The 24,494-nt window shown below is 38.0% G+C and overlaps 6 protein-coding genes, 1 non-coding gene and 1 pseudogene across 12 annotated transcripts; 6 read left to right on the top strand and 2 right to left on the bottom strand.

The window, feature by feature from the left end:
* The first annotated feature begins 1,487 nt into the window (after window positions 1-1,487).
* On the top strand, window positions 1,488-4,762 carry AT1G05170 (Galactosyltransferase family protein). 2 transcript variants are annotated; one of them, NM_001083993.2, is made up of 11 exons: window positions 1,488-1,914; window positions 2,145-2,241; window positions 2,335-2,408; window positions 2,496-2,707; window positions 2,784-2,847; window positions 2,931-3,003; window positions 3,088-3,208; window positions 3,313-3,400; window positions 3,475-3,600; window positions 3,687-3,796; window positions 4,128-4,762. In NM_001083993.2, exons 1-11 carry the CDS (start codon window positions 1,805-1,807, stop codon window positions 4,274-4,276), a joined length of 1,224 nt encoding a protein of 407 aa, NP_001077462.1. In that variant the 5' UTR covers window positions 1,488-1,804; the 3' UTR covers window positions 4,277-4,762. The 2 variants fall into 2 exon arrangements, with proteins under 2 accessions (NP_001077462.1, NP_001318925.1); NM_001331522.1 differs by having other exon boundaries at window positions 3,687-4,625.
* Window positions 4,731-8,358, top strand: CYP88A3 (cytochrome P450, family 88, subfamily A, polypeptide 3). Of its 2 annotated transcripts, none has more exons than NM_100394.4 (9): window positions 4,731-5,006; window positions 5,783-6,146; window positions 6,350-6,827; window positions 6,912-7,175; window positions 7,257-7,346; window positions 7,438-7,516; window positions 7,611-7,717; window positions 7,800-7,924; window positions 8,006-8,358. In NM_100394.4, the coding sequence occupies exons 2-9, from the start codon at window positions 5,908-5,910 to the stop codon at window positions 8,094-8,096; spliced, it is 1,473 nt and encodes a 490-aa protein (NP_172008.1). In that variant the 5' UTR covers window positions 4,731-5,006; window positions 5,783-5,907; the 3' UTR covers window positions 8,097-8,358. The 2 variants fall into 2 exon arrangements, with proteins under 2 accessions (NP_172008.1, NP_001320198.1); NM_001331521.1 differs by having other exon boundaries at window positions 4,789-5,006; window positions 5,792-6,146.
* A 350-nt stretch (window positions 8,359-8,708) lies between these two features.
* On the top strand, window positions 8,709-11,669 carry AT1G05150 (Calcium-binding tetratricopeptide family protein). Its single transcript, NM_100393.3, has one exon — window positions 8,776-11,669. The coding sequence runs from the start codon at window positions 9,030-9,032 to the stop codon at window positions 11,454-11,456; it is 2,427 nt and encodes an 808-aa protein (NP_172007.1). The 5' UTR covers window positions 8,776-9,029; the 3' UTR covers window positions 11,457-11,669.
* A 7-nt stretch (window positions 11,670-11,676) lies between these two features.
* Window positions 11,677-13,190, bottom strand: AT1G05140 (Peptidase M50 family protein). The gene has a single exon (NM_100392.4). It carries the CDS (start codon window positions 13,053-13,055, stop codon window positions 11,730-11,732), a length of 1,326 nt encoding a protein of 441 aa, NP_563729.1. The 5' UTR covers window positions 13,056-13,190; the 3' UTR covers window positions 11,677-11,729.
* A 1,605-nt stretch (window positions 13,191-14,795) lies between these two features.
* Window positions 14,796-15,618, top strand: AT1G08865. 2 transcript variants are annotated; one of them, NR_143430.1, is made up of 2 exons: window positions 14,796-14,981; window positions 15,170-15,618. It is a non-coding gene; the product is annotated as an uncharacterized misc_RNA (transcript). The 2 variants fall into 2 exon arrangements; NR_143431.1 differs by having other exon boundaries at window positions 14,959-15,579.
* Window positions 15,619-16,672: 1,054 nt separating this feature from the next.
* On the bottom strand, window positions 16,673-16,813 carry AT1G05136 (uncharacterized protein; the record flags this gene model as incomplete). The annotated part of the gene is made up of 1 exon (NM_001123757.1): window positions 16,673-16,813. The coding sequence occupies one exon, from the start codon at window positions 16,811-16,813 to the stop codon at window positions 16,673-16,675; it is 141 nt and encodes a 46-aa protein (NP_001117229.1).
* A 22-nt stretch (window positions 16,814-16,835) lies between these two features.
* AT1G05135 lies at window positions 16,836-18,249 on the top strand (annotated as a pseudogene). The gene is made up of 2 exons: window positions 16,836-17,098; window positions 17,666-18,249.
* A 1,197-nt stretch (window positions 18,250-19,446) lies between these two features.
* On the top strand, window positions 19,447-24,413 carry AT1G05120 (Helicase protein with RING/U-box domain-containing protein). 2 transcript variants are annotated; one of them, NM_001331520.1, is made up of 16 exons: window positions 19,447-19,714; window positions 20,013-20,105; window positions 20,197-21,140; window positions 21,361-21,483; window positions 21,568-21,641; window positions 21,752-21,815; window positions 21,919-22,065; window positions 22,257-22,342; window positions 22,429-22,498; window positions 22,605-22,727; window positions 22,903-23,133; window positions 23,259-23,363; window positions 23,454-23,606; window positions 23,700-23,788; window positions 23,876-23,956; window positions 24,040-24,377. In NM_001331520.1, the coding sequence occupies exons 1-16, from the start codon at window positions 19,540-19,542 to the stop codon at window positions 24,110-24,112; spliced, it is 2,631 nt and encodes an 876-aa protein (NP_001323244.1). In that variant the 5' UTR covers window positions 19,447-19,539; the 3' UTR covers window positions 24,113-24,377. The 2 variants fall into 2 exon arrangements, with proteins under 2 accessions (NP_001323244.1, NP_172004.1); NM_100390.4 differs by having other exon boundaries at window positions 19,586-19,714; window positions 24,040-24,413.
* The last annotated feature ends 81 nt before the right edge of the window (window positions 24,414-24,494 follow it).

Here is a 24,494-nt window from a genome sequence, read left to right as displayed (position 1 = left end):
GGCATCAACCGATAAACTGACTTTTATATAATCTAACGTAAATTGGTTAAACACAGAGAGCATCTTTACACTTTTTTTTTTTTTTTAAACCAAATAAATTAACAATGACCAGTATTGTCGGAAAAAATAAAACTATCCATTAAAATTAAGATGCAGAAACCCCCAAAACTAAACCTAGGGACAGAACATATTATATATATGTCAAAGGGGGATTATTAAAACTCAAGAACAAATCGATGGCCAAAGTCATGCATGTGGCATCATTATGGACAGAAGTTACACAAAACTCTCAAACATACATCAATGGATTGTAAAACGTTAATGATGACACGTGGAAGAAGCTCGTGAGGTGAGACCCACTATAGTCATTATATTTTGGGATACTGATTTTGCAGTGAGCCTTGTGATGCAAAACAGAAAGCATCACATGATCGTTAGTATGTACAGTCGCAGAATGTCTAATGAATTAAAATGCATTTATTTATTTTTTAAGTGATCATTTGAAATTTAAACGTGTTTGACGTAAAACATCCTAGTTGTGACTAAAGACAAAAACACAAAACAAAAATAAAGTGATAGTTTTGCATAAATAATCGATTTCTTTTGTTGGAATAACACGATAGACATACAAAAGTGGAGTCAATGGGTCGAAAAATGGACGTGAAGCCATAAACGATGGCCATCAAAACATAAAATAGTTGCGTTAAACTAAATCTAAACGAATGTGATGAAGCATTATTGATGGGTTACACTATACATGAAAGATCATAAAACTAACGGTGTTGGTTCGTAAAGTGCACGTGAAAATGAATGTATACCCTTATTTATATTTCAACGATTGAATTTTCAATTACTATTTACCAACCAATTTAACTCACCACCTATTATGACCATGTGGCGAGGACCAGCTCTATAAGCTAAAAGTCAGAGTCAACCAATTAAAGTGCCTCTAATTTCAATATCTCAAAATCCCTACGCATAGCAATAGACATACCGTATGTGACATACCTATTAACGTATATATATATATAGCTAGGCTATTTACATATCACAAGCTGGAAGATAAATTAATTTCATCTGATATGTTGTTTTATATCAACAAGTTTTATCTAATCTATTATAGAGACCTAGATTTTTTTTTTTTTTTAATCTATTATAGAGACCAAAAACCGTGATGCCATGCTTCATTTTGTTTGTAATGGTGATATAGTAAGTAAAAAAAAACTCCAAATATAAAGCGAATTTTGTTTTGTTTTTAGTGACATAATGCGTTTTGTTTTTATCATAGTTATGTTTAATTTACTAGCATTATTAATCGGTAACGGTCACAAATAAAGAGATGGTGGTAACTAGGTAAATTATATTTGGTGAAATACTATATGACAAAAAAAAAAGGTTAATACATAGTAGTATTTGATAAGAGGGACATTTTGGTAAATATCTCAAAATATTGGTCAGTTTATTAAATAGGAACTAGAGAGACGGTTAAGAAGTCGTTCTGATTTCGTCTTTCTTCTCTGTAAAGTCGTTTCTCTCTCCAATTTTTTTGTTTTCCTGCGAAAATCAAAGAGACTAACACAGAGAGCTTATTCAATTTTCTTTCGATCTGTGAAATCTCAGATTTTGATTTGGAAAGTTGTGGAGATTTCAGCTGTTCTTCTTTGTTGTTGGGTCTATTTCTGGGTTTCTTCGAGCTGATTTATAGAGTTTGGTTCTCCGATGATAGAGCTAATCTGCTTGAGATAGCTACTGTATTGAGAGTTCTTCTGAGGATCTTTATTTTTCTTTACATCTTGTGAGGAAAATGTCTGCGAAGATCAAAGGAGAGTATTCTTCTAGAAGCTTCGTATCGAGAAAATGGACGATATTACTCTGCTTAGGAAGCTTCTGCGTCGGAATGTTCTTCACCAATCGGTAAATTACCGAAATTTTTTAAAAATTGATTCTTTCTTTCTTTCGTCTTCTTCTCGTTACTCTGTTTCCTGAGTTTCTAATTGTGTTTTTTTGTGTGTGTGTAATCAACAGATTTAATTACTCTTTTAATAGACATAATTAACAAAACTTAAATTTGATGGCTTTGCCTACTAATTCACTATCTTTGAGATTTCAAAGACATGATTTTGTTCTTGTTGTTGTTGTTGCAGGATGTGGAATATTCCGGAATCTAAAGGCATGTCTCATCCATCTGTAACCGAAGCTGAGAGATTGAAGCTGGTCTCTGAAGGCTGCAATCCAAAAGCTGTGAGTCAACATGGATTCTTCTTAACTGGTTTCATTATTTGATTTATGAAACTTGTGTTTTATATAATCCAATCTGATTGGTTTCTCCATTAGCTTTACCAGAAAGAAGTCAAAAGAGATCCTCAGGCTTTGTTTGGAGAAGTAGCCAATACACATATTGCATTACAGTAAAGTTTCAATCTTTTGCTGTGTCATTTCAAATATAACATAGAAGTTTTGATGTTTAATAATTTGTTTTGTGTTGTTACCTGCAGGACATTGGATAAGACCATTTCAAGCTTAGAGATGGAGTTAGCTGCAGCAAGGTCAGTTCAGGAATCTTTACAAAACGGTGCTCCTTTATCAGATGATATGGGGAAGAAGCAACCTCAGGAACAGAGACGGTTTTTGATGGTCGTTGGGATTAATACAGCTTTTAGTAGCAGAAAGAGAAGAGATTCTATTCGAGCAACTTGGATGCCTCAAGGTTTTTATTACACTTTTATCTTTGATCAACTATGTTCCTTGATGGTTGTATCTGATTGAAATGTTGTTGTTTTCAGGTGAAAAAAGGAAGAGACTAGAAGAGGAGAAGGGGATTATCATCCGGTTTGTCATTGGTCACAGGTGAAGTTTTGTTTTCTTTAGTTTCTGATGTGAGTTTCATTTTGGTTCTCTGTATACTGATGATGTGTGTCATTGTTCTATAGTGCCACGACCGGGGGAATTCTAGATCGAGCTATAGAAGCTGAGGACAGGAAGCATGGAGATTTCTTGAGACTGGTATAGTTCTGAATATAGTTCACTGTTTAACAAGTCTAAGGCTAGCTCTTATCTTCATTCTCATTACTCACTTGTTTTTTATAGGACCATGTTGAAGGGTACCTAGAGTTGTCAGGCAAGACGAAAACTTACTTTTCTACAGCATTTTCGATGTGGGATGCAGATTTCTATGTCAAAGTAGATGATGATGTTCATGTCAATATAGGTAAGTTCTAAAATCAACGAATTGAATTGGTTTTCTTTATGTCATTTTGCATACCTTATACTGGCAATACTAATGGGTTCAATGTTTCACTGAAATGTCTGCAGCAACTCTTGGGGAAACTCTTGTTAGACACCGGAAAAAACCACGGGTCTATATTGGTTGCATGAAATCTGGCCCTGTCCTCTCTCAAAAGTAAAGCATCTTCCAGTTTCCTCCTTCATATCAATTTTGTATTCTTGTTAAGTCATCTTTGTTTTATGGAGCAGAGGGGTGAGGTACCATGAGCCAGAGTACTGGAAGTTTGGTGAAAATGGGAACAAATACTTCCGTCATGCTACTGGACAGTTATACGCCATTTCAAGGGACTTGGCTTCTTATATATCAATCAATCAGTAAGATGAAGATGAGATTACATTGTATCATAGCTCATTTGTTAACTCATGTAACTCTTCGTTCTTATACATGTTAAATGTTTCAGGCATGTTCTTCACAAGTATGCGAACGAAGATGTTTCGCTAGGAGCTTGGTTTATCGGGATTGATGTTAAACACATTGATGATAGAAGATTATGCTGCGGAACTCCTCCTGGTAAGTCTTAAGCTCTTTTCATCTCCTGCTTGCTGTGATACCTTTTAAGATGCTTCAAAAATCAATGTACATATTTTGATTACTTAGACAGAAAAAACGTCAACATCTTTGGTGTTGGGGACCTAACTACAATAATATCTGCTTTAAAGCAAAAGGCTTAAAAATGAAGAGACCTTAACCTATCTAAAGAGATGACTCGTCCCTATCAAAATCTCTACTGATACAAAGTCTTACCAAGAACCTAAATGATTTAAGTTTGACAATAACATCAAATCTTTCAACCTGAAACATACTGAAAATATGTTAAAAGATTCAGTTTTGGTATTTGCAGATTGCGAATGGAAAGCACAAGCTGGAAACATCTGTGTAGCATCATTCGACTGGAGCTGCAGCGGAATCTGCAGATCCGCAGATCGCATCAAAGAGGTTCATAGACGTTGCGGTGAAGGTGAAAAGGCTCTTTGGAGTGCCACGTTTTGACATATAAACAGAGGAATGGTAAAAACATAACGGTTTTGCTCAGCCCCCAAAAACAGCTCAAAGATCAGAGGAAGGTCGTCCAGATATACAATTCCAAGAGATATCCACTTTTGTATTCATAGGTACATAGAATAGAAGAGGCAGGAAGGATTAGAGATAAGTGTGAAAACCTCTGGCAAGAATCGCAATTGCGTATTGTGATTGTGGCGTTTCCATTTTGGTATAAGGAAACTGAACACTACAGTGAACACCCCTGCTGCTTTGTTCGTTTTGGGTGGCTTGAAAATGAAGCAACTTGTGGATTTTTACATCAAATACAAAACACTATGCCCTGATTCTTTTGGATCCATAAAACTATTGCATAGACAGAAATCGGATACTGTGTAATAACCTCTCTGGAAATCATTAGGCGCAGTAAACTGTAAAACTTAACAATGTCTCTAAAATTACTTTGAAAAGTATAAAACTTGGGAAAGTAGGATAAAGTTAGAGACTTTTATTTGTTGGTCTTGGTCACATGTCAAAACAGACACTTTGGTTCTATTGGTTTGGGTTTCGGTCGTCTGAGGCCCGAAAGCTGCTTCTTACTCGAAAGTCGAAACCCTTGTGAGAGAACTTGGTGATGCCGAAGATGGTAACTCCGACGAGTACTGGAACCAGTTTATTGAGCCATTCGCAGAATCTGAGGGTCAAGTGGTCTCTTCTCTCTCATTGCTTTATCTTAATTAAGGTCTGGTTCTCTTTTACTTTATCGATTCCTCTCCATGTGTGTCTACCAAAGTTTTGATTTTTTGTTGTTGTTGGTGTCTGAATCCGAGTGTGAAGTAGTCGTACACCCTAATCGAAATTTCCAGGATCAAACTTAGTGAAATTCACTTGTTGATCTACGTATTGAAAATTACGTTCAGAGAGGTCGAATCAACGGATTTTTTAGTTGTAATTAAGCTTTAACTGATCAAAATTAAACAACTTGAAGAAGAATGTGGACAAAAAAAAAGAAGAGAAATTGATAAGAAAAAGTTTAGTATTAATTTTAGACTAATTAATCTTCTTGGAGTGTTTTGTTTCTCTGTTGTTTAACGAATGTGTTCACTGTTTTGCATTTGGATCTACATTTGCTACTTAGTTTTAGTATCAACGGGATCTTATCGATGAATTAGTATACTCATGCTCGACACATGTAGAGATGATAGTACTGGTTTTGGTGAATTAACTTATTTTCTTGAAGAAGAATATACAGAGAGGCATTTGCCATATAGAGAACCCAAAATGGAAGTAATTTCGGTTAATCCTTAGGAGCTAGCCGTGTGTCCCTTTGTATCTTCCCACCACAAATTAGATAGGAACACTCGTTTTGGTTAGAAATCTCTTTCATAAATAAATTCTATCCCGCTAAGATTCTCTCTTGTTCTTTAGAAACAAAAATAAGATATAATATTACTACCAGGAATTGCATGGACAAGATTTTTTCCAGATTAAAAGATATTTTACCAGTTTTACTTGTAGACTTTCCAGGTATTGAGTAATGTAATACACGTATCTACATGAAGATGAGGATATAAATATCCATTTATGAGAAAAGAAAAAAAGGGACAAACAAAAGTTGGCAAGTTTAACTAAGTGAAAAGTCTATGGCGGAGACAACGAGTTGGATCCCAGTATGGTTTCCTCTGATGGTGTTGGGATGTTTTGGTCTGAATTGGTTGGTCAGGAAGGTGAATGTGTGGCTCTATGAGTCCAGCCTTGGGGAGAACAGGCACTATCTGCCACCAGGTGATTTGGGTTGGCCTTTCATTGGCAACATGTTGTCTTTTCTCAGAGCTTTCAAGACTTCTGACCCTGACTCCTTCACTCGCACTTTAATCAAAAGGTAAAGACCTTTAGTCACTCGTAATCTCTATCTCCCAGTTTTCTTGTAGTGGAGGGATCTATGTTATGCATTGGCTTTGTTTTCATCACTTTTATTTCGTTCAAGCTCCACTTCTAGTCCCTAGGTCGCAAAATTCTTGTAGTGATCCATGTTATACCTTGATTTTGATTTTGGGACTTAATTTTGTTGTCAATGATGTGAAGGTATGGACCTAAAGGTATATATAAAGCACACATGTTCGGGAACCCAAGTATAATAGTAACAACATCAGACACTTGCCGGCGTGTGCTGACAGACGATGATGCGTTCAAGCCAGGTTGGCCAACATCTACAATGGAACTCATTGGAAGGAAGTCATTCGTTGGTATCTCTTTCGAGGAACACAAGCGTCTCAGGCGTTTGACTGCTGCTCCAGTCAATGGCCATGAAGCCCTCTCTACTTATATACCGTACATTGAAGAAAACGTTATTACTGTTCTGGACAAGTGGACCAAAATGGGAGAGTTCGAGTTCTTGACTCATCTGCGTAAGCTCACCTTTAGGATCATCATGTACATCTTTCTCAGCTCTGAGAGTGAGAATGTAATGGATGCATTGGAACGAGAATATACAGCTCTTAACTATGGGGTTCGAGCAATGGCAGTCAATATTCCTGGATTTGCTTATCATAGAGCACTCAAGGTCTAAATTAAACCACCCTTTTTTACTAAATTCAATATTCTTTCTTTTGGAAGATTTTGAAGATCATTATTATTTATTTTGCAGGCGAGGAAAACACTTGTAGCTGCCTTTCAGTCCATAGTGACTGAGCGCAGAAATCAAAGGAAGCAGAACATTTTATCAAATAAGAAAGATATGTTAGACAATCTTCTTAATGTTAAAGATGAAGATGGAAAAACTTTGGATGACGAAGAGATTATCGATGTTCTTCTGATGTATCTTAATGCCGGTCATGAATCCTCTGGCCACACCATTATGTGGGCTACCGTTTTTCTACAAGAACACCCTGAGGTTCTACAAAGAGCAAAGGTAAGTGGAGAGAAAAAAACGATTTCATTTCCTTATCATCATCTTATACTTTCTTGTGTTTTGCATATGATGGTACAATAGGCTGAACAAGAAATGATCCTGAAAAGTAGGCCTGAAGGTCAAAAAGGTCTATCTCTAAAAGAAACCCGGAAAATGGAATTCTTATCGCAGGTTAGATTCTGGTCACCTATGAGTATAGCGCAACAGAGATTTTGTATGCGATTTGTTTTTGGTGATTTTGAAAGAGGTGTTTCTTCACTAGGTTGTCGATGAGACACTTCGAGTCATAACATTCTCACTCACTGCTTTTCGAGAGGCAAAGACTGACGTTGAAATGAATGGTTAGTATACATGTAAACACATGACTTATATGAAATACAAAACACCTTCTTAAAGTGCACCTAAATATTTAGCATGATTTGATAAATCTTGCAGGCTATTTGATCCCAAAAGGTTGGAAGGTTTTGACATGGTTTAGGGATGTCCACATCGACCCTGAAGTCTTTCCAGATCCAAGAAAATTTGATCCTGCTAGATGGGATGTAAGTTAAGTGTTATATCATCTTACATTGTTCGAACCATAGAAATCTGAATTCATTTTGAATGTTTGGAGAAAATTTTCAGAATGGTTTCGTACCAAAAGCTGGTGCGTTCCTTCCTTTTGGTGCTGGAAGCCATCTATGCCCGGGAAATGATCTGGCTAAGCTCGAGATTTCAATTTTTCTTCATCATTTCCTCCTCAAATATCAGTAAGACTTACAAAGTTTGAATCTTTAAATCAAAATATTTCTGTGTTATGTTGACATATTCATTGAGATTCATATTGGCAGGGTGAAACGGAGCAACCCCGAATGTCCAGTGATGTATCTGCCTCATACCAGACCAACTGATAATTGCTTGGCAAGAATTAGTTATCAGTAAAACATGGTTTTCATCTTCTCCGTTAAGTTCTAGTGAAATGCCGTCAAGTTTGGTTTATCAGTTATAGGAGTTCGTTAACTCTTAAGTAAATCAATCATTGTCAAAAAAAAAAGAAAAGTTAAACGGTCTTGAGACTGTCTTTTTTTTTCTCGTTCTGAAACTTCATCAGACTTACATACTCTGTTCCATGAAACAGAGCTTTGTTGTGTTCATTTGCTATAATACATATCGTTTGCCAAAAAAAAAAAAGCTTCATAGGTCTACTAAATACATTTTCTTTAAGGTGCTTTGATAAGCTAAATATGGGACTTTGATAACAATCACTTGTTTCCAAAGATTAGGCTCATATCATTCACACAACTTTACTCTTAAACATTCTTTTTAGCAAATCATATAGGTATTGGACTTTGAGCTGGATCGTGGTTATAAATCAACCAAACAAAGGTTATAGTATGTCCCAAAATGTAAATCAAAATAGATAAGAAAAAAGAAAAATGAAAAAAGAAAATGTGTTATAAAGGAGAGAATAAGCCCACACAGGCACACACCACACCCTGACAGTAGTGTCCACTATCTGCTTTGATACAAAGACACACAGACAAAAAAAAAACAGCTTGGAGTCCTTTTGTGTATGGACCGTTGTCTGATGATAATAATAATAATACTATTAAGAGACTTTGGTTGCTGTTTTTTTTCTGTTCTTCCTTAAAGAAACAGTATAGAAGAAACTTTACAGATCAGAGGATCCAATGTCGAGATTCTCGCTACTAAGCGCTGAATTTGATCAATCTCTGTTCTCTTTTTCCTTCATTTGATTCCCTTTTCTGGGTCTCTCTAATTTATTGGCGTCGTTGTTTCCTTATCCTGAATCCTTATCTTCAATCCTCTGTTCTGTTTCTCAAACCTAAAAAAGTTTGAAACTTTCCTGAAAAAATGGCGACTAGAGGAAGCAGATCGGAGAAAGTTAAGAGAATTTTCCAGCAATTCGACGGGAATCATGATGGTGGGCTTAACCGTGAAGAGATGGCGGCTCTTGTCGTAGCTGTTAACCCTAGGGTTAAATTCAGTGACGAGCAGATCAACGCCATTCTCGATGAAGTTTTTCGAACTTACGCTGAATTCATCGATCCAAACAAGGGTTTGACCTACGACGGTCTCCTACGTACTTACGACGACGGTGCCGGAGATGTTGACAGAGATTTCGACGCATTGGGGCTTGAGTTAAACGCTGATGAGACGACGATTAAAGGGTCTGAGGCGGCTTCGTCTTCTTCGATTACTGATGAGAGAGCTGTTGAAGCGCAGAAGAAACAGAGAACAGCTGCTTGGGCTGTTTCGCCGAATCACGGAATCGTTTTTGACGAGACGTGGAAGTTAGTTGATGATTTGGAGATTCTGGTGAAGAGATTGAAGTCGAAACAGGAGAAAGATGGAAAATTGAAAGCTGATAATAACAATAACAATGTTGATGCGTTTTCTGATGCTGGATGGTCTAGAGAGTTAGGTCCGTCTTCTGAGATCTCTGAGAAGAGAATCTATTGGGAAGAATCGAGTCATGATTATGGAGTGTTTGTGAAGGAATTAGGTGTTTTGAGAAGTAAAGCTGATGGAGCTAGGTCTAGAGAAGAAGCTTTTGATGGACATATGGCTATTGGTAGGGTTTTATATGAGCATCAGTTGTTTAAAGAAGCTCTTGTTAGCTTCAAGAGAGCTTGTGAATTGCAACCGACTGATGTGAGACCTCATTTCAAAGCTGGGAACTGTCTTTACGTTTTGGGGAAATGCAAAGAGTCGAAAGATGAGTTTTTGTTGGCGTTGGAAGCTGCTGAGTCGGGCGGGAACCAATGGGCTTATTTGCTTCCTCAGATTTATGTCAATCTCGGTATCGCGCTTGAAGGCGAAGGTATGGTTTTGAGTGCTTGTGAGTATTATAGAGAAGCTGCGATTCTATGTCCTACGCATTTTAGAGCCTTGAAGCTTCTAGGTAGTGCGTTGTTCGGTGTAGGAGAGTATAGAGCAGCGGTTAAGGCCTTAGAGGAAGCTATATACTTGAAACCGGATTACGCAGATGCTCATTGTGATTTAGCTTCGTCTTTGCATTCAATGGGTGAAGATGAGAGAGCTATCGAGGTTTTCCAGAGAGCTATAGACTTGAAACCTGGCCATGTTGATGCTCTGTATAATCTTGGTGGGCTTTACATGGATTTAGGTAGGTTTCAGAGAGCTTCGGAGATGTACACTAGGGTCTTAACGGTATGGCCTAACCATTGGCGTGCTCAGCTTAACAAGGCGGTTTCTTTGTTAGGTGCTGGAGAGACCGAAGAAGCTAAACGAGCGCTTAAGGAAGCACTCAAACTGACAAACCGGGTTGAATTGCATGATGCAATATCTCATTTGAAACATTTGCAGAAGAAAAAGGGTAAAAACAATGGAAATGGTAATGGTGGAGAAGGTCCGTTCATCGTCGTGGAACCTTCCAAGTTCAAGACTGTGGGTGAGAAGACGACTTTGAGGCCGGATTTAGCCACAGCCCTTCAAATTAGAGCCTTTCAGAGGGTTACAAGGCTTGGGAAATGCGATGTGGAGGCTGTACGAAAGGAGATGAGAGACAATGATGTTCCTGTATCGTATTCCGGTAGTGGTGGACCGACGAAATCTATTCGGAAACCTAATTTAGAGGAGATTCTACGGCGTCTGCTCAGCTCCTTGAAACCTGACACTTTTCAAGGAGCCATCAAGGCTATAAACGAGAAAATCCTCGCGCTTCTCGATGATTCAGGGTCGGGAAGAGTTGATATGGGTATGTTTTACGCTGTGATTGCTCCTTTATGCGGTGGACATTCCGACAAAAGGAAAAGAGTTGCTTTTGATGCGCTTCTTTGGAGACCTGTAAACGAAGGAAGCTCTCAGATTACAAAAACGGATGCAGTCAAATACATTAAACTGTTGAGAGCTATTTACATTCCATCACATGGAATGAGTGAAATGTTAGAAGTTCACGGAGAAGAAGAAGCTGAATCCTCAGTGACAGTGACATTTAATCAGTTTTTAGCCATGTTCGACGATCCAGATTGGGGATTTGGTATAATGTCTACGATCCTTAAACTGGAGGCAAACGATAGAAACCGTCATGGAAACCAAGTTTGCTCGGTTTGTCGGTACCCGGTAATCGGATCCCGGTTTAAGGAAGTGAAAGCCCGGTTTAGTTTGTGTAACCAGTGTTACGGTGAAGGGAAGGTTCCTCCTTCGTTTAAACAAGAGGAATACAAGTTCCGAGAATATGAGAGTGAAGCTGAAGCCATGAAAGCTAAGTGTGTATGTTTCTCGATGCAATCTCATAAAAAAGCGATTGCCACTTGATAGAAGGAACAAAGAAACTAACTCATCAAGTGTCTGTCTACTCCAATCTTTGTGTCTAATTTGAAAATTGTAACACTTTCTTTTTAACTTGTGTGCATAGTTTCAGTTTAAGTGTATGATGATGATTGATGAGACTGCACAATGTTGTTTTGGTAAATCACGCAATTGCGTTTTAGACCAATTTCAGTTTGCAAATTTAGAATTTGATTTTATATATCACTGGTTTTATAACTCTCAAAATACTTTTTTGTTTCTTCTATATACCTCAATAGCTTACAACATTTCTTTGATGAAATCAAGATTAAGTGTGTCCTTTACGATGAGAAATAAACCGAGAAATAATACAAGCATGATTCCAGAAGACATAATCCCTTGCTCCACCTCTAACGGTAATTTCCTCCCGCCTCGAACCGCTTCCAATAAGATCAGAGCCAAAGTTCCACCATCGAGAGCCGGTAAAGGCAACAGATTGATCACAGCAAGGTTTAGATTCAGCAATGCTGCAAACTGGTAAAGCCCGTCCGCGTTTGATCTCGCTACTTCTGCTCCAACCGCAATAATCGCCACTGGACCAGCGACTTTACTAGCGGTTTGAGAGAAGTTCAAGAAAGTCTGTTTCAAACTATCCAATACATTGTAAGAGAGCCCAAAGAATTCTCTACCGGCGAAACTAAAAGTTTCCGGTATGTTCTTCGGTCTCACCTTACCGAATCTAACATTCGGTGATAACTGAACACCGATTTTCCCCGTTCCATCGAAACTCTTATCCGGCGTGATCCGGATTTCGAAACTCTCCTTCCCTCTTTCGATCCTGAGCAAGACATTGTGCTCCGGATTCCTCTTCACAACATCAACAACTTTAGAAACCGAATCAGAACCGGAATTAGATAGCTCAGTACCATCAACGGCTAAGATAACATCTCCCGGAAGCAATCCATCACGAGAAGCAGCAGAGAAAGACTTAACATCAGGAACAAGAACTCCAGGAAAAGATTCTTGAACTGGTAATCCAACAGATACCACTTGAGTAAAGATTATAGCGTAAGCGAAGATAACGTTAGCGACAATTCCAGCTGAAACAACAATCACTCTATCCAAAATCGGTCGATTCTTGAGAAGATTTCTGTCGTCTACAGGGATATCACTGTCGGGATCATTATCAGGGAATCCAACAAATCCACCTAATGGAAAGGCCCTAAGAGAGTATTCGACATTGTTGGAATTGAATTTAGCTAGAATCGGACCAAACCCTATCGCGAATTTACTCACACGGATACCTTGAAGAGAAGCAGCTAAAAAGTGACCGGTCTCGTGTACGACGATGATCGCAGTGAGAACAGCGGAAGCTTCGAGAACTGATTCGAGACTTCCGAAATCGAATCGACCGAGAGCTTGTGTTCTGTTATAAGGGTTTCTCTTGTTTTTATAGAAAGCTCTGTTCTTGGTGCCGTAGAGGCTATGGTTCGATAAAGTGGAGAGATTAGATTTTGGGAGATGGGTTTTGGATTTCGGAGGGAAATTTGAAGTGGGATTGTTAAAATCAGAGAGGAAATGAGGAATTCGATGAGAAATTGGAGAAGAAGAAATGTTTAAAAGCATGATTTCGTGAGGTTTTGAAAGTTAAGAGAGTACGGAGAAGAGGAACTATAGAAGCCATTGAAAAACAGAGCAGATAAAGAAAAAACATTAACCATCTGTGGATAGGATTGAGACCACAACAACAACAGTCTCGTTCCAATTTTTTATTTTATTTTTCTCTGTTATTTGAAATTTGTTAAGTAGAGAAATTCATAGCTTATATATGGGCTCCTATGAAATCACTTAGGCCCAATTTGAACCTCCAAGCCCAGTAAGAATGTGATACTTTTTAGGGAAGCTCACAAATTCGAACTAGCCACATAACCCCATTTGACAAATATACTGATGATAGGATCGTTTTCACTTTTCACTTTTCACTATCCACTTGGTTGACAAAAACAACAGAATCGTTCATAGATTCATCTTTTAGCCAAGTGGAAATGCCGTGGTACAGGCGATACATCCACTAGTAATTGACAACATCCGAACGTTTGTGTAGACATACTCAAAGAAATAAAATATAAGTCAATGCTTGCTAGGTCTATCTTATCCAAGAAAATAGTATATACATTTTTAAAAAAAATTAGCATATACATTACCAAAAAAGAGTGTATTTTATTCATATATATATATATGAAATTAAACTTTTTTTATCGTACAAAAGTTATGACAATGCGTTATACAAATAAGAACCATTAGGCCGTTAGGCTATAAGTCTTAGTCAAATTAATTAAATCAAGTTTTATCACCGTTGATTTATTATGTATTGTTATATCATATGGTCAATGATATAAGGAATGTATTAATTCTGGTTTTGAAATTTCGAGAGATCTATCAAAATGCGGAGAAAAGAAAACGAATGGTTGAATTCTTTTATCAGAAAGAGTGGAGAATCTAATTGGCTATCACATTTTAGGGTTTAGGATGACAATTGCTCAAATCAAAATATCCGGACACAGTTTCTCTACTTTACTCAAAAGGTTTTTGGAGTCAAGAGAGAGTTTACCGTACATTGAAAGCGCAAAATTCGAGTGGATCATAGCCAATTATTCTTTCTTTTGCCGACATACGACAATTCTCTACTGAAACAAATTAATATAGAACTCCCTAACTAAGTAGTGTGTCATGGACAAAACCTGCAACGTGGCCATTAGTTTCTCTTAATCTTTATACTTAATGGAAAATGATTGTATTTAGGCTAATAATTAACGAAAATGATTTGTCTTTTAGGTTGTCATTTCCAATAATTTCTTGTTATATGATTTTATTATTTTCATTTTACTATGAATTAATCAGATTTGTCACCAGCCACACTAATAATGAAGCGTGAAATGCCAAATTAGTATTTAAATTTTCTTTAGAAAACTGTAACATCCACTGTTATATACAAAAATTCACCCTATCACTAACCCAAGACAGTTAGCATGTTAAAGTTTAACGATTTGGATATATGCATGTGTCTTTCAGATCCAGTAAAAGATGGTCATTAAAATTTCGAAACAAAAGAAAAGTTACCGATTAGTTAACTACTTAACGGGAGCCCTAATTAATTGCACTTGGTTGCTTTTTCCAATCCTCAAACGAAAAGGGGACCAGGTTCAGTGAACCTGTAAATTTCAATCTCTATGTTTTTGGTTTTTTATTTATATGGATTGTCACCATGAATTTTCAAACGTAAGCATGCTTAAAAGCAATAATATATTATATAAATACTCCTATTATTATATAATATGAAAATTACCAAATTATAAGTAGTCATCTTTAGCTTTCCATCTACTTTCTTATAATTGAAAAAGAAGTTGGTGAAACATATGCTCATTATTAAGAGTTGTATCACACCATATATATGCATAAGGTTTGGGCAGAGACTTAAAGTAGAGATACAGAGTCAGAGAGCAATGATCCTTATGCCTTCTCAGGCGACTCATCATCACTTCATCATCCATCGTATGTCTCTCTAATCTTTATCATACTCGCACATATGTTTTAAACCGCAAATATACAATCAAATTATTCGTACATATGTATACAATACATGAGCATGTTATCAAATGATTCGTACATGTGCATGTATACATGATCATGTGTGTGTGCTTGGAATCATTACGATTTTTATTGACTATACACATTGTCAGGATCAAAGGTCGAAGAAGAAGTGAAGATATATCAACTGATTATATGTTTGGAGATGATTAATAAGAATCATAGAAAATGATCAGCGATATGGAGTAATCCTATAACAACTGGTTCGAGTTTGATCGAATCGATATTTCTTTTCTTTCGATTGCTTCGAATAAAAAGTTGGATCATGGTTTGAGGCAAGTAAAAGATCACCAGTTCCCCCTTTCACAACTTCAATCTCTTTTGTCAAGGATTATATTATTACATACTCTATGTTTTAATTTTCAACCAAATTCAGGTTCTTATTTTGTCAGATTATATGAACTAATATTCAATTCTATAATTGTTATTTTTGTATGACCATTACGTGGTATAAAATCTCTTTAGCTAGTATTCACTGATACTCGATTAAAAATTCCGTATGTATCAAACAACATATTATTGCTCCATTGAAGCGGATGATTAGGGCACCTGATATATGTCATGTACCCATGTTTTCTTAATTTCTTTTATGTATGTAACTTGGATATGTTCAATCCGGATTGGCTAAGTATTATGTTCATACATCCTAAAATCCGGTGGGTTTCGCCCATGGTGACACTGACCCAGACAGACGAAACCAAAAGCCCATCTGGAACTTACACAAGCACCTAATTGTTAAATATTGATTGGAATAAAGATTTGTCTCTGACTAGTGTAGAATTTAAATATTTAGAAAATTTGTCATTGTATTTGATGATTTTCACTTCCGGATAATCGGTTGAGCTAAACCATCACGTCCTATATGTTTTATATATTTATTTTGTAAACCAAGTCCTAAATGTTTCTTTATTATTCAAGTATCATTGGAATTTAAGCATATCAATATTCAAGCATGCATGTATAGTTTATGCAATTAGATATAATTAACTGGAAGTGGATATTGATTGGTGGTTTTAGTTGGGGAGATAGTAGATATTAAAAAGGTATAGTAAGGTTTAGACAATGTACTTACAATTGCATGTGAGCCAAATTTATTTTCTCTCTACATTTTTTCCGTTGACTATTGTCGGTACCGTTGACTCTCACTAGTTGTTCTAAAGTTAATATTTCCATGTCCATAGCCTTCACAATCATAGATTCATAGGTGTAATATTTCTTTTAACCATGGACATGTGAAATGTGAGTGACAAACTGAAAACAAATTAAAGCACCATATAAAGAAGATATAAGTAAAAAAACACTGGAAATTATCCAATAAACTGGTTCCAGTTTCTAATCCTTTCAATGGGAAAGCATGCATTAGTAATTTTCGAATATTAGGGTCAACGACTCTAGTAGTGGTACGACTAGAACAAATACATATCGGTAAAACTCGGTTTAATCATTAATGGTGATAATATATATGATGTGATCAGACTGGATGTGATGATTTGAAATGTCAACGAGTTTGGATAATAAAGGATAGTAGTTAATGTTCAAAACTAGAAAGATAGAAAGCTACTAAAAATCTAAACAAAGTGTAGATCTATTTTGACTTAGTCGAAGAAAACGTTCATTAAATGGTTCCCGCCAATGGCCCAACGGCCCCAAACGCGTAGAACGTAACATGCATGGGGATCCATATTAATGGCTTCTTCATCCCACTTGCTTATTTCTTTCGACTTTGGAGGTTTCATTTACCTATTATATAAGGGAATGTTCAGTTCCAGTGACTGAGATATCACAAGCAAACAAGAGAAGACATTTTATTGTTATTTCTCTCTCTCTCTCCTTGTAGATGGAACTTAAGGGCGTTACTTGTTTGCTTCTTTCTTTGGTTTTGCTTAATTCGTGTGTGGAATGTGTTTTGGGGGATGGATCTGTGGTGGGTCCTGCGAGGTTTAGAGACGATGATTGTAGGTGGGGCCGGAGGTGTGCTGGACGTGGCCGGTTTGGACGCGGTGGTGGTGGAGGGTTCGGCGGTGGGAGAGGAAGTGGTGGCGGTATAGGCGGTGGTGGTGGACAAGGTGGAGGGTTTGGAGCCGGAGGAGGAGTTGGTGGCGGAGCTGGAGGAGGACTTGGTGGTGGAGGCGGAGCTGGTGGTGGTGGTGGAGGAGGTATTGGTGGTGGTTCCGGTCATGGTGGTGGGTTTGGAGCCGGCGGAGGAGTTGGTGGGGGTGCTGGTGGAGGAATTGGTGGGGGAGGCGGAGCTGGTGGAGGCGGAGGAGGAGGTGTTGGCGGTGGTTCTGGTCACGGTGGTGGGTTTGGAGCCGGAGGAGGTGTAGGCGGCGGTGCTGGAGGAATTGGTGGTGGAGGGGGAGCTGGTGGGGGCGGAGGGGGAGGTGTTGGCGGTGGTTCCGGTCATGGCAGTGGGTTTGGAGCCGGAGGAGGGATTGGTGGTGGAGCTGGCGGAGGAGTTGGCGGTGGAGGTGGAGGTGGAGGTGGGGGCGGCGGAGGCGGTGGTGCCAATGGTGGATCCGGTCACGGTAGTGGTTTTGGTGCTGGAGGTGGAGTAGGAGGTGGAGTAGGAGGAGGTGCTGGTGGAGGCGGTGGAGGTGGGGGCGGCGGAGGCGGTGGTGCTAATGGTGGATCCGGTCATGGTAGTGGTTTTGGTGCTGGAGGTGGAGTAGGAGGTGGAGTAGGAGGAGGTGCTGGTGGAGGCGGTGGAGGAGGCGGTGGCGGAGGAGGTGGTGTGGGTGGTGGATCCGGACATGGTGGCGGATTTGGTGCTGGAGGAGGACTCGGCGGTGGTGCCGGAGGAGGACTCGGTGGCGGTGGTGGTGCTGGAGGTGGAGGAGGAGGAGGTTTGGGGCACGGTGGTGGTGTTGGTGGAGGGCATGGAGGAGGCGTCGGCATTGGGATTGGAATTGGAATAGGTGTTGGGGTAGGTGGAGGCTCTGGTCAAGGTTCCGGCAGCGGAAGCGGTAGTGGTGGCGGCGGCGGTCGCCATTAATCAAAGCTCTTATTACCAATCTCACGTTTAGTGTCTTGACAATACTACTTCTTGTCATTCTATTTCTCTTGTATTGTTTCAAGACTAAACAAAAAAATATGTATGATACATTTTTCACTTCAAGATGTGATTTCTTCTATTTTTGTGTAAGAATGTTTTCAAAAAAAAAAAATCTAATAAGAAAATATTGAATACGGATTGATCTTAATTTTGGACTTAATCCGTTTTCTTTCTTTTTCTCTGAAGACATCTAGTCAGTTTTCTAAGAGGAACACATAACCAACATTGTTTCAACAATATATCTTTCTTTTTGCAAAATACAAATTTCAATTGAATTAACTTGTGTAACATATGTACGACCCATATTTCAGTTTTGAGGTCCTATCGTCAGATATTTCTCTACGAAAGCAACATAATAATAGTTTTAGCTTTTATTGCTGTATTGGCTACGTTGACTTATTTAAAATTTGAGTTTGCATAAACAATAACTTTCTACAATGATTTTGCATAAACAATAACTTTCTACAATGGATTTTGCATAAACAATAACTTTCTACAATGATTTTGCTATAGCTATCGTCATTTTGTGTCAACCGCTTGTGTCTACTTTCAATATTGATTCTTGAAACTTGCCTAATCCTTAAGAACCTTAACAAACACATGAAATAACATCTCATGGTCACGGTCACTTCCGACCTTTAAATAGAACAACAACCAAATCTCGTCATGGACTCATGGAACATTCGAAATTTTGCCAATGATGAAGGAGACTGACGTCGATAAAGCCGTCATCTAAATGTCTAAAGACTCTAAACTCAACATGCATGTTATAGTGCTTTTCTATCTACGCACCAATGTCTATTTCATTTTTTTTTCTTTTTTTCAGTTTTTAGTTTAATGATCGAAACTATATGGTATTTTAAGTTTTTTTTTTCTTTGAAATATACCATATACTCCCTCCGTCCCACTAAGATGAAATTTTTAGAAATTTCACATTCTTTAAGAAATATTGTATAAAGACAATTTTAACCTCTTAATATACTTTAAAAACAATAATAAATATTTATCTAATTATTTAGTAAGGGTAAAACGGGAAAACAGTTTTAAAATTTGCATTGGAAATATAAAACTTCTATCTTTGTGGGACAAATATTTTTCCTAGAAAATTTATCTTTATCGGACAGAAGGATAAAGTCAAATAGATCATAAAGCTATAGTTTCCATCATTAATTAAGCCATTATTATAATACAGTATCTACTAAAAGTTTTGGTAGTTATGTAGAGATTGTGATTTTGCGTCTCACATTACACATGTATCGGTTTCACATAATGTCTATAATATACGATACCTAAGTTAATTTTCCATTTAGCATTGCTTCTCCAATTTAATTTGATACAAGATCTTTTGGTTAGATTGCTGCAGTCACAATTTGCTAATCGAACCGATAGGTTAGTTGACACGTCTGTATAATGTCGTGTTTCCCGCCGTTCTGGACAATCAACAAAAAATGGAAAAATAGAACCGACCACTTTATAGAACATAGTAACCCTAAACTTAAAATTTTCCAATTATCCTCAATTTTGCGAATTAGGACAGAGATGGAGCTTCGGTCCCGCAATAAGGCGATTCGTCCATCGACTGAAGGTAATCTTCACACGACCCTTTCGTGATTTCTCGCTGTTGATTTTGGGTTTGATCCCTAATCGTCCCATTGTACCCGAGAAATTGCGGATCATAGTGAACTTGTTAGTGTCTCTGTTTCAGTGCGATCTGAACTCTATTAATTGATTTTTTTGGGTATTGTGCTCTGATGATCTCTGTTAATTTGATGATATAGTTTTGGTATTGTGCCCTGATGTCTTTGTGAGGGTAGAAATTGAAACTTTAGGGCCTTAGATACGGTCGAGAGATTAATTTATAATCTTTTCTTCTTCTCAAGTAGTTGTGGATCTCGAGGAAGGAACTGGTATCAACCCTGATGAAGAACCTTATGCTATATCTTCAGATGACGATTCAATCGGCTCTGAATTTCAAGGTATTATGATTCGTCACTAAAGGTGTCTGTTTTAAAGTTGATTCTCTTTGGGTTAAGCTCTGACTTTCTCACGATTCGTATTTGAACATAGGTGACGAGGAGGAGGAGGAGGAGTTAGAGGAGGTTGTTGCTAATGATGATTTACCAAATCCTGTACCTGTTTTGGCAATTGTAAACCTACCAAGAGCAAGCAAGAAAAGGAAAAAACCTGATGCACGCAAAGAGAAAGTAGTGCTATTGTGGGAGACTTGGGAAAAAGAGCAGAATAGCTGGATTGATGAACATATGTCAGAGGATGTTGATTTAGATCAGCACAATGCTGTGATTGCTGAAACTGCTGAGCCGCCTTCAGATTTGATTATGCCGCTATTAAGGTACCAAAAGGAATTTTTGGCCTGGGCAACAAAACAGGAACAATCTGTTGCAGGAGGGATTCTCGCGGATGAGATGGGAATGGGAAAAACAATACAAGCCATCTCTCTTGTTCTTGCCAGACGAGAAGTTGACAGGGCACAGTTTGGGGAAGCTGCGGGTTGTACTCTGGTTCTTTGTCCTCTTGTTGCTGTTTCTCAGTGGTTAAATGAGATTGCTCGGTTTACATCCCCGGGAAGCACTAAGGTCCTTGTATACCATGGGGCAAAGAGAGCGAAGAATATTAAAGAGTTTATGAACTACGACTTTGTTTTGACAACATATTCCACTGTTGAGAGTGAATATAGGAGAAACATAATGCCGTCGAAGGTGCAATGTGCATATTGCAGCAAGTCATTTTACCCGAAGAAGCTTGTGATCCACCTGCGATATTTTTGTGGACCTTCGGCTGTCAAAACGGCAAAACAATCTAAGCAGAAAAGGAAGAAGACTTCAGATTCATCCTCACAGCAAGGCAAGGAGGCTGATGCAGGAGAGGATAAGAAATTAAAGAAATCTAAGAAGAAGACCAAACAAACAGTAGAAAAAGATCAGTTAGGTTCAGATGACAAAGAGAAGTCTCTTTTGCACTCTGTTAAGTGGAATCGGATCATCTTGGATGAGGTCAGAACCAAAACTTACTGTCTGTTGTTGGTGTTAACCTTTTTCACAATTTTCGTTGAAATTCAAGCATGTGAGATACACATAGGAAACCATAGTAAACTTATTGTCACCAACCATAGAATAACTTTAAGGGCGTCTTTTCTTTCATATTGTTTTGGGAGACTAGATTTATGGATCTGACATTGATTACTAGAGCTCAATTTACATTTCTTCATACCAGGCTCATTACATCAAAGAAAGACGTAGCAATACTGCAAGAGCTGTTTTTGCTTTGGAGGCTACCTATAGATGGGCTTTGAGTGGCACTCCTCTCCAAAATCGTGTTGGAGAGCTTTACTCACTGGTTTGTTAACTTTTCCTGAATTTTGTATATAGCACTTGAACATTACTATCGACATGGCTGATGTGCATATTTTTTTTTCCCCAGATCCGCTTCTTGCAAATTCGCCCATACTCGTATTACTTTTGCAAGGATTGTGACTGTAGAATTCTTGATTACGTGTAAATTTTTATCACACTTAATTTTCCAGTCATTTTTCGTATTTCTCATAGTTTTGTTTAATAGTTAATAACAATTTATGCGGTTCTGTTTTCTCTGGTGGTGTTTGCAGTGCTCATCAAAGCTGCCCTCACTGTCCTCATAATGCAGTTCGACATTTCTGTTGGTGGAACAAGGTAACTTTGGGGTGACACTTTTTTTATATCACCAAATTTTTTAAAGCAGGATTACCATTTTATATCTTTTCCTTCTGGTTTTTTGTTTTCCTATTCTTGTTAGTATGTGGCCAAGCCAATAACAGTATATGGAAGCTTTGGACTGGGAAAAAGAGCCATGATATTGCTTAAACACAAAGTTCTGAAGGACATCCTTTTAAGACGTACTAAATTGGGCCGGGCAGCTGATCTTGCTCTTCCTCCTAGAATTGTATGTTCCTTTCTCTCCTTTGTTTGATGTAAATGAAGTTTGGTATAGTTGCTTCTGAGTTTCATCTCTACCTATAAATTTAGCTTCTTACAGATTTCTTTAAGGCGTGATACTCTAGATATAAATGGGGCTGATTAATAAGAATCGCTAAACAAAGCTTTACCTCAACTTTTTAATTTGACTTCTTGTAGATCACTTTGAGGCGGGATACACTAGATGTAAAGGAGTTTGATTACTATGAATCACTATACAAAAACAGCCAGGCGGAATTTAATACGTAAGTTACTTCTACTAGATGGATTTCCACTGGTTTGCGTAACAGAATTTTATTGTCGACTATGCTATGTACATTTTTGTGTGCAGGTATATTGAGGCTGGGACATTAATGAATAACTATGCACATATATTTGATCTTCTCACCCGCCTGAGACAGGTGAGTGGCATCTACAGTTTTTTTGGTTCAACTAACCAGCCAATGCACTTTTTTGACGATATAGATATATTGGTTTGTGATTTATTTGCTCTGCAATTTGTTCCAGGCCGTTGATCATCCATACCTTGTGGTGTATTCCAATTCTAGTGGCGCTAATGCTAACTTGGTTGATGAGAACAAAAGTGAGCAAGAATGTGGTCTCTGCCACGATCCGGCCGAGGACTACGTTGTAAGTATTTTAAGTCAATCTATTGCTATTTCGTAATATCTTGACTCTTGTTTCTCAGTAACTGTATCTTCTGGAAACAGCTGCTTTCATTTGACACTGTTTAAGAATCGTCAGATTACTATTGTTGGACTTACTTTTCCCTTTAATATTCTTCTCTGGTTCTTTTACTTTGAAGGTGACTTCTTGTGCACATGTGTTCTGTAAAGCTTGTTTGATTGGTTTCTCCGCGTCCCTGGGAAAAGTCACCTGCCCGACATGCTCGAAACTACTGACTGTGGATTGGACTACCAAAGCTGACACAGAGCATAAGGCGAGCAAGACAACACTTAAAGGATTTAGAGCCTCAAGCATTTTAAATCGTATAAAGCTTGATGATTTTCAGACAAGTACAAAGATTGAGGCTTTGGTATGTGCTCTTTAATATCTACAGCCTCTGTCTCCCCCCCCAAATAGTACCTCTTAAAGTTTCTTTGTAGTTTTGAGTCTTTTCCTTCCTTTCTCTAACCAGTTTGTGATGATTTTTGTATGCAGAGAGAAGAAATTAGGTTCATGGTTGAAAGAGATGGGTCTGCCAAAGCAATAGTTTTCAGCCAGTTCACATCATTTTTGGACCTTATAAATTATACCCTTGGGAAGGTAATTTCAGGAGAAACTCACTAGAACACTACTAGTTTTGGTTTTTATCAGAATGAGACGAGCAGAAAATGACTTTTGTTTACAACACAGTGTGGGGTTAGTTGTGTTCAACTGGTGGGAAGCATGACCATGGCAGCTAGAGATACTGCCATCAACAAATTCAAAGAAGACCCAGATTGCAGAGTTTTCTTAATGAGCTTGAAAGCCGGAGGGGTTGCTCTTAATTTAACTGTTGCTTCACATGTAAGTGTTTAGTTAGCAACTCTGGTCTGGAGAGTGATGTATGTGTATTCAAACATGTTCTCACATTGGTTGTTTGTGGAAAAATTCTATTAGGTTTTTATGATGGACCCGTGGTGGAACCCAGCGGTTGAGAGGCAAGCACAAGACAGAATTCATAGGATCGGACAGTACAAGCCAATCAGGTTAGACTTTAGTTCTCTCCTTCAATCTCTGTATTGTTGGTGGGTAAAAACAATGTGTCAATACATGTCTGATTTGTGGAATTACAGGGTTGTGAGATTCATAATAGAGAACACAGTGGAGGAAAGGATTTTAAGGCTTCAGAAGAAGAAGGAACTTGTGTTTGAAGGGTAAGTAAAACATTCTCAACTTCTTTTCCGAACCTTAAAACTACTATTGAAGGTTATTATAAACACATTTTTGTTCATTACAGGACGGTTGGTGGCTCTCAGGAGGCTATAGGAAAGCTGACCGAGGAAGATATGAGGTTCTTGTTTACAACATAACTTTTTTCTAACAGATGAAAACGCTTTTGTATGACCATGAAGATCTGGTCTCGGTGTAGTAGTATGGTGGTAATGGTATGTGTTACTTAAGCCCGTTTTTAACTTCTTACATTCAGAGATTTTTTGATGATGATGACACATCTATGATTTGGTACTTCCTTGTAAGAAAGTGTTTCTTGATGATTATTGTGAATAATAGATTAAGGGGAAGATGAATTGAGGTTAAGTAGTAACAAGGTAGGTCTTAACCTTTTGTCCTTTAAAATTATTTACCATATGATAATTAGAGATTTGTGTGGAAGCAAAGGCATAATGAATGACTCATCAACATGGCCTAACCGAAGCGTACCAAATTACCCAAAAAAAAAACTAAATGGAAATG

Source organism: Arabidopsis thaliana (assembly GCF_000001735.4).
Source record: "Arabidopsis thaliana chromosome 1 sequence".
In the NCBI taxonomy this organism is placed as follows: Eukaryota; Viridiplantae; Streptophyta; class Magnoliopsida; order Brassicales; family Brassicaceae; genus Arabidopsis; species Arabidopsis thaliana.
This window is presented reverse-complemented; position numbering and strand designations above follow the sequence as displayed.

Coding starts and splice junctions, on each gene's coding strand:
- AT1G05170 (NM_001083993.2), top strand. CDS start 1,805: ATGTCTGCGAAGATCAAAGGAGAGTATTCTTCTAGAAGCTTCGTATCG. Junction 2,708..2,783: donor AGCAACTTGGATGCCTCAAG/GTTTTTATTACA, acceptor TGTTGTTTTCAG/GTGAAAAAAGGAAGAGACTA. Junction 3,401..3,474: donor GGCCCTGTCCTCTCTCAAAA/GTAAAGCATCTT, acceptor TTTATGGAGCAG/AGGGGTGAGGTACCATGAGC.
- CYP88A3 (NM_100394.4), top strand. CDS start 5,908: ATGGCGGAGACAACGAGTTGGATCCCAGTATGGTTTCCTCTGATGGTG. Junction 7,176..7,256: donor AGGTTCTACAAAGAGCAAAG/GTAAGTGGAGAG, acceptor ATGGTACAATAG/GCTGAACAAGAAATGATCCT. Junction 7,517..7,610: donor GACTGACGTTGAAATGAATG/GTTAGTATACAT, acceptor TAAATCTTGCAG/GCTATTTGATCCCAAAAGGT.
- AT1G05150 (NM_100393.3), top strand. CDS start 9,030: ATGGCGACTAGAGGAAGCAGATCGGAGAAAGTTAAGAGAATTTTCCAG.
- AT1G05140 (NM_100392.4), bottom strand. CDS start 13,055: ATGCTTTTAAACATTTCTTCTTCTCCAATTTCTCATCGAATTCCTCAT.
- AT1G05120 (NM_001331520.1), top strand. CDS start 19,540: ATGTCGTGTTTCCCGCCGTTCTGGACAATCAACAAAAAATGGAAAAAT. Junction 21,642..21,751: donor TGTAGAATTCTTGATTACGT/GTAAATTTTTAT, acceptor TGGTGTTTGCAG/TGCTCATCAAAGCTGCCCTC. Junction 22,066..22,256: donor TTGCTCTTCCTCCTAGAATT/GTATGTTCCTTT, acceptor GACTTCTTGTAG/ATCACTTTGAGGCGGGATAC.